Here is an 11,105-nt window from a genome sequence, read left to right as displayed (position 1 = left end):
TCTTAAAGCTTATAGCCCCTACCTTGCAGGCCTTTCATGGAAACCAGATGGTGAGGCATGAAATACTCTGGGGCAGGACTTAGGTGGAGCGGGGTGGTGAGAGCTGCCCTGTTCTGAGAGCAAGCCCTGAATTGGAGTGTAGAGCCAGGGCTGTGAAATTCTTGAACTCTAGGTCTCCTGTAGGGCAGCAGGAAAGCCTACTCCTTATCATGAGGCTCTGAAGGAAGCCTGGGTCTCAGGCCTGAAAGTCCCTTAGGAGATTCCTATTACCTCAGTGATCTTCAGTGCTACCTTGAATTAGGCAAAGCAGGGCTTATCATATGCCCACTTAATAGGCATTAAAGGGTTGGGGACCAAAGAGAATTGATCTACCTCTGATCAGAATGAATGAGACCCACTGGTATGTTTTCCAGTGGTTCCTACCACTGTTCCCAGTTCATTGTCCCAAGGCCACACCCAGAACCACAATGAAGGTGGGTAGCCTCATGTCTATTAAGGCTGCTGAATGAACCAGCTGACTTGCTCATGCCCACCTGGACTGTTTAGCTTTGACACACACCTACCAAACTGCCCCTCCTTCCTCCCGTCCAGAGCAGAGCTAACAGCCTGCCTCACAGGATTAGTGTGAGAAGGTACATAAAGCATTGGCCAGGTCCTCCATACATGCCATCCCCTGCAGCCTGCCTGGGCTGCCTGTCGCTCTTACCCTGGTTTGCCACCTTATGGCACTCAACCCTGTCCCTCCCGAGGACTATGGGGCCTCAGATCAATTTGTCAAAAACTAAGAAGCTGAAGAATCCTAGACCCTCGTTCCTTCTCCAAGAACCAGTCTAATACCCTGGCCCTCAACCCAAGCACTGAAGGGTCTAGCCTCCAGCTCTGACCACTGGGCTAATGAGGGAAAGGAGCAGTGGCGTCAGCTGCTTGAGGCTGAGGGAAGAGGGAGGGTGGTTGTGTTCTCAGGGCCTGGCTCCATAGCTGCCAAACAGGCTTCCCCAAGGACCCCAGCATTGGTCTTGGGGAGTCCAGAAGGGGAAGGAGGACTGGGTCCCGGTCCCAGTTCAGTAGCGGACTTTCTGGGTGTTCTTGCCTGCATCTCCTGTGTCAGGCCTCAGCTTCTTCAGACACCTACGAACTGGGTCTGAGTGACATACTACTAAGGGCCCAGCCCTACAGAAGATGCCTTGGGATTCTGGGACCTCACAGTCTCCACTCCTTGAAATTGTAGTAGCCCTGCCCGCCTGCCTCTGAGGGCAGGTGATAAGAACAGGGACAGAGAAGTGGAGACCCCTGTGTAGCCAAAGCCCTGGTTTCTCATGGACTCCTTGGATCCCTAGCTGGGGCGGGGGCAGGTGGAGAGGGGCTGTGGTGAGACTCCAAATGGAAAGTATCCTGGCCAGGCGCGGTGGCTCATGCTTGTAATCCCAGCACTTTGGGAGGCTGAGGTAGGTGGATCGCTTGAGGTTAGGAGTTCAGGACCAGACTGGCCAACATGGCAAAACCCCGTCTCTACTAAAAACACAAAAATTAGCCAAGTGTGATGGTGTATGCCTGTAATCCCAGCTACTTGGGAGGCTGAGGCAGGAGAATTGCCTGAACCTGGGAGAGGATGCAGTGAGCCGAGATTGCACTACTGCACTCCAGCCTGGGTGACAGCAAGTAAGACTCTGTCGCAAAACAACAAAATACACAAATGGAAAGTATCCTCAGGCAGAGACCGGATATTTACCCTGCAGCCTCCACCCACCCTCTGTGGAGTCAGGGCCTGCTCCACTCAGTTCAGTAACACTTCCTCTGTGGGTATGACTGTGGAGGGTGGAAGGAGGCTGACTTGTTCTCACAAGGTCTGGGACTTTGGGAGAGGTGGGTCTTCCTTCCATTTGTAAAATGGAATAAAATAAAGTTGACAGCATCTAAGAGTCTCATGTTCCTCTGGAACTGCAGGAGCTGCAGGGCAGACAGGAGCACTCTTGTTGTGCAGATAAACAGGCCTGCGGCTGGGGTGGGGGGTTGGGATGGCAGGCACTAGGGTACCAGATTCTGAGTAAGAGCTCAAGTGGCCTGGCAAAAGAAGGGGAGGCGAGAGCAAGGCCACTACTGTTTCTCAGGTGGCTCCTGCTCTCCCCATGTTAGTGCAGGGCCTAGGTCTGAAGAGAAATGGACTAGACCTCCATGGGCTGCAGATTGGATGCTGGAGGTGGAAGGTGGATCACACCCATTTTCAAAGTCAGGTGGTTCCTCCCCTGCCCACCAGGTACCAAAAAGGCCATTGGACCAAGACCTCTGGTAACAGCTACAAGAGAGGGAGGAGACACCAAGGTTGAGCTTGCTTTATGGGTGACAAGTGGGCTAGGGTGGGCTGCAGGGGGCAGGATGAAGATTCTGGCTGAATGTTCCAAGGGACGGGAGGCTTGGGATCCTGGCTGGTACCAGGCCTCCCACACTGTCAGATGTCAACTCCACCAGCACTGAGAGACAATGAGGAGATGACAATGTGGAGAGAGGAAGGTGGTGGGTAAAGGAGCAGAAGGGAGAGGCGGGGAAAGAGGGAAGGAGGGAAGGGAAAGAAGGAAGAAAAGGAAAGCATGGCCCGACTAGAGCCAAAGCCAGAGGTGATCAGGTCAGCAGCAGGAGAGGCTCAGAAGGGAGCCTCTCGGGAAGTGCAGGCGGCCATGAGGGCCCGTTTCAACTGCTCATAGGTGACGAACATCACCACGTTCCAGGAACCCAAGCGGAGAAAGGAGGGCATGAACCTAGGGGAGAAAAAACACAGGTCATGGGGGTACCTCCACCTCCCACTTTCCTCACTGGGCCTGGTATTCAATCTAACCCAGTGGCTCTGTCCCAGAGGAGGCTGGGAGGACTCAATAAACTGAGCTCACAGCTGCCTGGTATGAATTCCCTTTGAGTCTCCATTTAACAAATACAAAATTGTGATAGTAGCAATTCTGGGAGGAAGGAATTAAAGGGATAAGTGAAAGCTGGCAAAATGCCAGGAGTGGGATCAGAACTGCCTGACACTGGGCTGATACTCACTTCTGGGTGCTTCTCTCCCACCCATGATAGACATGCGTAGCCAAGAGGCCTGAACTGGGTGGGGAGGAGCAGAGGCTCACCCTTTGTAGAAGGCTCGGGGTCCCTCCTTCTGGAGCATGGTGAGGGCACAGTGGCTGGCGCTGCTGTACTGGCCCAGGGCAGAGTTCATGTATCTCGTCTTGACCACGTCTATAGGGGAGGCGATGACAGTGGTGCAGAAGCCTGCCCCAAAGGCGGAAGTGAAGTGGCAAGGGAGATCATCTGTCAAGGAGGAGCAGGCAAGGCAGTCAAGATTCTTCACTCATCATTCCAGAAGGAAGAATTACTAAAGTAGCTAAGAGTTTTCACGATTTTAAAGAGACAGAGAGGGTGGGCACAATGGCTCATGCCTGTAATCCAGGACTTTTGGAGGCCGAGGTGGGTGGATCACTTGATCCCAGGAGTTCAAGACCAGACTGGGCAACATGGCAAAACCCTGTCTCTACAAAATAGAAAAATTAGCCAGACACAGTGGTGTGTGCCTATAGTCCCAGCTACTCAGGAGGCTGAGGTGGGAGGATTGCTTGAGTCAGGGAGGTCGAGGCTGCAACAAGCCATTAATCACCCCACTGCACTCCAGCCTGGGCAACACAGCAAGACCCTGTCTCAAAAAACAAATAAGAGGGTGGTGCGTGGTGGCTCACACCTGTAATCCCAGCACTTTGGGAGGCCAAGGCGGGTGGATCACTTGAGGCCAGGAGTTCGAGACCAGCCTGGCTAACATGGGGAAACGCCATCTCTACTAAAAATACAAAAATTACCCAGTGTGCTGGCGCACACCTGTAATCCCAGCTACTCGGGAGGCTGAGGCATAAGAATTGCTTGAACCTGGGAGGAGAAGGTTGCAATGAGCCGAGATTACATGGTGAGACTCTGTCTCAAAAAAACAAAAAACAAAACAAAAAACAAAAACAAGAGACAGGGACTCCAGCTGAGACCTCTTCTGAGGACCTGAGTCATTGTGCCAATCTAGCCTCAGTTCCTCAATATGCAAAGTGGGAGCTTCATCCTAGTTGGCTTCAATATGGCAAGTAAGAGATATATCTTACTCTCCCTGAAAAGGGCAAATAGGATGAAAAGACGTAGTCTTCTGGTGTCAACTAGACCCCCGCACCTGCTCCCGGCATGGGGGAAGGGTGAGACCCAGCACCATCTACCTCGTGACTCACCTGTCATGAGGTTGGCTGTCAGAAGGGCATCCTTGATGAGGTCATAGGTCACCAGCTCAGCACAGTTGACAATGGCATTACGAGCAACATTGGGAGAGGTCCCTGTAGGAGGAGGGAGATCCTGGGTGAGACCAGAGAATCGGGGAGGAGGAAAAGGGGAAAAGAAAACAACTGTACACACCTTTCCAGAGGCCCCCAAACCCTTCCTCTCGGGCAATGGTCTTGTAGGCTTCGATGGTGCTTTGGTATCTCCGACCACCTCCAACCCGGGCCTGAGCTTGGAACCGGACCTTTACCACATCCGTGGGCTGGGCCACAGCCACAGCCAGGGCACCTGTGGTGCTGCCTGCTAGGAGGCGGCTCCCAATGCTGGCGTCTGTGGGTGAGTCATGGGGTCAGTGGCCAGCAGGCTTGCACTGGTTTTCTACCTCATCTCTCCTCACCAAAACCACCCTGTCACTGTCATCTCCTGCTTTGGGGAATAGAATCCAGAAGCTTTTGGCCTTCTACAAGCTCTTGCTCTAAGAACTCACATCAAACAAAATAACCCTATGAATGTCTACTCCTTGCTAGGGACATAGCAAGGGTTAAGACCAAAATGAAACCTGGTGCTTTCTTTCATAAAACATTTTCATTTACCTGCTCAACAGCCCTGAGAAATCACAATCATTTCCATCTGACAAATGTAAAACCAAGGCTCAGAGAGAAGTGGCTTTCTGAGGACTGGGACTCCTAAGACTTGGGATCTCAGGTCGGCTTTACTTCTTCCTGCCATGTGATCTTGGGAAAGAAAACTTTTTCTTTGGGGCTCTGTTTCTTCATATGTAAAATGGAGGGTTGGCAGGGCATACTAAGGAGGTGAAAGGGAAGAACGCTGGCCTTGCAGGCAAGTGTCCTGGCTCTCTACTGTGTGCCCTTGGCCAAAGGCCCCCTCTACCCACTGCCTTCCCACCTCAGTCTCTTCTTCTATAACACTGGGATGATACTGCCTACTCCCAAGGTGGTGGTGAGGACTGTCATGGGATGATGCCCTGCTCAGAGCCTGGTGTAGCCCAGGTGCTCGGGAACTATGCGGAGGACCAGGCCCTTCCAGTTCTCTGTTCCTCTGATCTTCCTAGGGATCATGGGGCCTAAAACACCTATATGGCTGAATGAACTAAGATCAATCATCACTGAGAAAAAAGGGCCAAGGGGCCTCCAGCCTAGCTCCATACTCACGCTCAGAGCCCTTGGTGTAGAACTGTTTGACAGAGTCATACAGGCCGATGCGGACAGAGGCAAAGCTCATTTGGCGCTGCAGGCCGGCAACCAGTCCATTGTAGAGGCTTCGGGGGCCCTCGGTACGCACCATGGTCAGAATGGTGCCTAGCACACCACGGTACTGGGCGCCGGCTGTAGCGCGCACTGGCCCCTGACTTTCTCCTTGGATCTGCAAGGCCAAAACAGGGTAGCTACAGGGATAGGCATGTTGCCCTTCCCACCTCCAGTCATCTCGATGCTCCAAATACCCAGTGGCCCTTGAGGGGTCTGTGTCCTTGGGGAGGGAACAGAGTAGACACCATCAAGATCCCCAGGCTTCATCCCCTCACCTGTAACCGGACTTTAGCAGTATCCAGAGGAAAGGTGATGAGATCTGCGATGCAGGCAGCTGTGCCAGCCCCAAGAAACTTCACAGTGGCAGTAGGGGGGACATCTGTGGCCTTGAACCCAACCATGATGCTGATTTCCTGCTACCTCCCAGGAGACGGAAAAAAACTGGAGACGGGGCACCTTTAATCAGTAACAAGACGAGATAGAGGAACTCTGCCGGAATCTAAGCCAAGAGGAGAAAAGCCCCATTAGTCACGATGTCCCCAGGCCCTCCCTGCTCACCATCCCCAACCCCAGCTTCCCTAATAGCACCAAGTCCCTCAGCAAGACTCCAAGTGGCCTCATGAGGGAAAATAGATGTGAGCTCGAGAGGCACTCAATTAGGCACTGGTGAAGCAATTCCTGCTCACGCAGTCAATACTTCATGAAGGGCTCCCTCCCTTTCAATACAGGGAGAGTCTGGATCAGAGCTCTCCTAGCGCTGCCTCATAAACAGCCACTGGACTAGCCCTCTGTCTGCTGGATGCAGAGGTTTCACTGATGATGCCCATGTTCCTGCTTCTGTGATTCATCTGGAGAGCTGACAGAAGTGGAGAAAAGTTTCACCCAGACTAAGACCCGACAGGCACAGACCCACAGGCTTATGTTCTGGATGTCTAAGCAGGAATGGTTTCCACGGGTCTGGAACTTAAGAAGAAAAGGAAGGTACAAGATGACGAATTCAGTCCCTTCCCAGACTGTCAGTCTAATTCTCTCCTCTAGCTCCCACACAGCTTAGGATCTCCAGAGTCACTGTTTTAGCAAGACTGCTTTGCTGGGCAGTGGTTCACTGAGATGCAGGAGATAATATCTACCCTAGAGGAGGCTTACTGTTGGGCACAGGGGTGGGTGGGCAGATGATTCAAGCTGCATTTGAGGCTTACAGGACATACTCTCAAAATGCAAAGGAGGGAACAACCAAGGCCACCGGGAGAGAAGGAAGAGTGAGTGATTAGAAAAGACTTCCTGGGCTGGGTGCGGTGGCTCATGCCTGTAATTCCAACACTTTGGGGGGCCGAGGTGGGCAGATCACCTGAGGTCAGGAGTTTGAGACCAGCTTGGCCAACATGGCAAAACCCCATCTACACTAAAAATACAAAAATTAGCTGGGTGTGGTGGCACGCGCCTGTATTCCCAACTACTTAGGAGGCTGAGGCAGGAGAATCGCTTGAACCCAGGAGGTGGAGGTTGCAGTGAGCTAAGATTGTGCCACTGCACTCCAGCCTAGGCGACAGAGCAAGACTGTTTCAAAAAAAACAAAAACAAAAACAAAAAACAAACTAGCACTTTGGGAGGCCGAAGTGGGAGGACTGCTTGATCCCAGGAGTTCAAGACCAGCCAGGGCAACATAGTGAGACCCTGTCTAAAAAAATATAAATAAAAATAAATTAGCTGGACATGATGGTGCATGCTTATAGTCCCAGCTACTTGGGAGGATTACTTGAGCCCAGGAGGCTAAGGCTGCAGTGAGCTGTGATTGTGCCACTGTGTTCCAGTCTGGGTGAGAGAGTGAGACCTTGTCTCAAACAACAACAACAACAACAACAACAACAACAACAACAACAAAACTAAAGACTTCTTAGATAAGGTAACATTGAGCTAGGTGATTTTGGGGGCTGAGAGTAAACTCTGGGGCATTAGACTCCTCCTGGCCTACCATGTGATGCAAAGAAAATTGCTCTCCTTTTTGTTTGGGCCAGTTTCCTTTCCTCCAACTTAGGGGGATCCACACTTACACAAGACAGGCAAGGATGGGGGGTACAGGTCAGAGCTGTGAAGAGTGATAAGGGAAACCAAAAGCCCCATTTTGTTCTGAATTGGAACCACGCCCTCCTCCACTGCCCCAAGAGGAAGTGAGCCCAGCACCCTAGTGGGGGAGGGTGACCTGCTTCTTCCCCTGAGCTTATTTCTTTGACTTCATTGGAGCAGCTGCTTTGAGCCCCGCCTGACTGACTGCCTTGGTTGCTGGGGCTCAGATGAAAGAGCTGGCTGGTGAAGGGAGTCAGCTGTGAATACAGAGACCCATGGAAACAAAGAGCTCACCCAGCTTCCTCTTGGGCTTCTCACTCCAGGTGGCTGGGGCAACCAGGGAAATGAAGACACTCACCATAGCAACTACACTGGGACCTACAGAACAAGGCCTGACCTTATTCCTGTTTCCCTCCAGCTTGCCCATGAGGCTCAGTGAAGACTGCTGCTCAAATGACAGAGCGGGTTGATGAAGGTGCCCCTGGACTCCCCAGGTTCCCTGCTCTGACACCCCCTTCCCCCAGGAGGTGCTCCACAACTTTCCCCCCCCAATGCCCAGGGCACTGTATTAGCTCAATCCTCAGAGCAGCCCTGCAAGGTGGCTGCCCTTACTTCCATGTGAGATGAGTAAGAGCCACACCTACAGGCACCAAAGCTGGTGGTATTTGCTTTGCACTGCTGCCCAGCTCCTCAGTTCCTTCCTGCTGTTTTCTCAGCCCCAGGCACAGGCAGGGCCTTTCACAAGGAAAGTTCTCTCAGGCTGATTAAACAGTCCTCAGAAGGCTCAGGCAAATGGTATCCCTTCTCTGGGCATCAGAGACATCATGACATGAGTCTATCACATTCCTAACCTTGAGCTGGGTTGCAGGATGTTGTGAAGGCCAGAGAATAAGACCCAGCTGCTGCCCAAAGACAAGTGCACAGAGGTTCAGCTGCCATTCTGAATGTTGCCTTGGATTTGCCAAACCAGGCCCTTCAGAGGGTGGGTAAGGGGGCCCTACTGACAGCAATTAAAATGCAGGCCTAGAAATAGTTAATCCTTTCTTACAGTTCCCAGCAAATAACCAGTTTCAGAGCCGCACAAGGCTGATTACCAATCTCGGTTTCAGGGATAGTCAAAAGCTAGCATCAAAAATATGAAGTTAGAACAATAGGTTCCTGTCCTAGCTCTTCTGCTGGCTCCCAGGATGACCTGGGGCCAGTCACTGTTCCACGTGGGCCTGTTTTCTCCTTTATAAAATGGGGACCAAGAACCTTGGCTTGATTCGGCTGAAGGGCCAGAATGAGAGCAGGGAGGTGTGAGAGTGCTCTGTGAACTGGAAAGAGCCACATCACTGTCATGGGGGTGGGGATGGTAGTTATTTTTGTTAATGCCCCGCTGACTCCTGTCCCTAGACCACAGGGTTAGGAGGCAGCAAGAGATCTCTTCCTTGGACTGGACTCTTACCTGGCTTTGTAAGGTCTCACGGTGAGGCCTCCAAGATCAAGCTTCTCTAAAGGTGTCCCGTTCTTCAAAGCTGCCAGTGGCTATCATGGCCTGATCCCCTTGGTTTTCCATAGAAAATGGGTGGGAGACGAAACACCTAATGGTCATACTATGTGTCCTGTGGGTGAGCAAAGGCGGAGAGTTTAGAAAGGGCCACCTGCCCCAAGACACACAAGCCCACCCAGTCCATGCCTTGGAGAGGGATGGAGAACAGGGCCCATCTCACCCAGGAACTGATTAAGTGCACACACTGGAAAGGGGAAAAGCAGGGCAGAAAATGAACCTAGGTACACTCCCCACCCCCACCCCACCTGCTTAATATCACAAATTTGCTCCTGTCCAGGTTTCTGCTTTTGTAACACCCAGTACTCTAGATAAGCACCCCCTAGCACAGTCATCAGACTTTGGTGAGTGAGAGAGTTATGAGGGGGTCACGATGGGACAGAGAATCTCCGGGAATTGGCTAGGGCCCAGGCTGGGCTGTGAGGAGGTTGGATGGGCTGGGAGCTGGCCCTGCAGGGGCCAGACTGAGCAGCTCAAAGCCCACTAGAAAAAGCCCCCAAGCCCTGGGAAAGGCAGTGCAGGAACACTGCCTGGAGCCGCCTGGTGAGAGAGAGGTCATTGTGGTCATCGCTGACGGTCCCCATCCAAGGCAGGGCTGGGCGTCGTGGTGGAAAGGAGGGATTGAAAGGTGGAGGATCAAACGACAGCCAACTGAACGGGAGAGGGAAAGAACAAAAGGGAGTAAGAAAAAGAGTAAGAGAAGAGAAACAAAGAACCAAGGACATAAAGGATTTGTACAGGCCGAGCGCGGTGGCTCACGCCCAAAATTCTAGGACTTTGTGAGGCCGAGGCGGGCGGATCGCTTGAACTCAGGAGTTCGAGACCAGCCTAGGCAACAAAGCGAAACCCCGTCTCTACAAAACACAAAAATTAGCCAGGCGGGCGCCTGTAATCGCAGCTACTCGGTAGGCGGATCGCTTGAACCTGGGAGGTGGAGGCTGCAGTGAGCCGAGATCGCGCCACTGCCCTCCAGCCTGGGAGACAGAGCGACAGCCTGTCTCAAACAAACAAACAAACAAACAAAAACAAAGAAATAAAACCGAAAGAAAGAAAAGAGTACAAAGTTGGGTGGGAGAGAAGGGAAATGGAAGAGCGGGCAGCGCACGCAGAACAGGTGTAGGGGGCGCAGAGGGTGCAGGGCTGGGGCCAGGCTCACCGAGCCTCAGGGAGAACACGAGAGTGCGTGCGGCTGCGTGTATCGGCTGGAGGAGGGCGCGTCGGGCGAGCCGGACCAACGCGGACGGTCGATCTCAAGGCGCGAACAGCAGGGCTTTGCAGTGTGGCTCCGCGCGGGCGGCGGCTCGGCACAGGTCTCGGGGGCGGGGCGTGCGGGGCGGGGCGTGCGGGGCGGGGCGTGCCAGCTCGTACTTGGGTGAAAAGACGCTGGAGCCGCCGCCTTTCCGCGGGAAACGCCCCGCCTAAGGTTCTCTCCGTGACTTTCTCCACTCCCATTTCCGTGCGTCCTATCACCGCGTTTACTCTTTCGTTCCCCCAGATGGTCACTCCTTTGCCATTCCCCGCCTCTGCCTCACACTCTCTCGGGCCGCCAACCTCTTTGTGAGGATGGCAAGACTGACGGCCAGAAAGGAGTCTTGTCCAGTCACACACCTCTTGCCTCCCAGCCAGGACGGTTTCTAACAGCGTTCAGCGGGGTCGGGTCTAAGTGTACTTTCTCTTTTATGGGACCAGCCCCCAACGCTGGGCAAACTACCCACCCTCCTGCCAGCGAGCGCGCGGCTGGCTCCCGCAGGGCGGGGCGGGGTCTCGCGACTGGCCTCGCTGTCGATTGGTTACAGCCGCCGCGTTGTCGAGGGAAGGAACCAGTCAGAGCTGCAGCAACAGGTGGCCCGGCAACCGGCAACTGCCGTTGGGCTCGGCTGGGGTTCGCGCCTTCTCCGTCGGTGGAGCGGCCTGGCCTTTAGGGACCAGGGACA

General features: G+C 53.4%; 1 protein-coding gene across 2 annotated transcripts; it reads right to left on the bottom strand.

Annotated features, from left to right (window-relative positions):
• Window positions 1-2,314: 2,314 nt before the first annotated feature.
• On the bottom strand, window positions 2,315-10,905 carry UCP2 (uncoupling protein 2). Of its 2 annotated transcripts, XM_017885272.1 has the most exons (8): window positions 10,328-10,905; window positions 9,070-9,226; window positions 5,834-6,057; window positions 5,463-5,673; window positions 4,426-4,620; window positions 4,245-4,346; window positions 3,117-3,297; window positions 2,315-2,753 (listed from the first exon to the last, which is right to left on the bottom strand). In XM_017885272.1, exons 3-8 carry the CDS (start codon window positions 5,957-5,959, stop codon window positions 2,639-2,641), a joined length of 930 nt encoding a protein of 309 aa, XP_017740761.1. In that variant the 5' UTR covers window positions 5,960-6,057; window positions 9,070-9,226; window positions 10,328-10,905; the 3' UTR covers window positions 2,315-2,638. The 2 variants fall into 2 exon arrangements, with proteins under 2 accessions (XP_017740761.1, XP_017740762.1); XM_017885273.1 differs by lacking the exon at window positions 4,426-4,620 and having other exon boundaries at window positions 10,328-10,881.
• Between the last annotated feature and the right edge of the window lie 200 nt (window positions 10,906-11,105).

Source organism: Rhinopithecus bieti, unplaced genomic scaffold, assembly GCF_001698545.2.
Source record: "Rhinopithecus bieti isolate Rb0 unplaced genomic scaffold, ASM169854v2 scaffold_14549, whole genome shotgun sequence".
NCBI lineage: Eukaryota > Metazoa > Chordata > Mammalia > Primates > Cercopithecidae > Rhinopithecus > Rhinopithecus bieti.
Note: the sequence above shows the minus strand (reverse complement) of the source record. Positions and strands in the feature narration are given on the sequence as shown.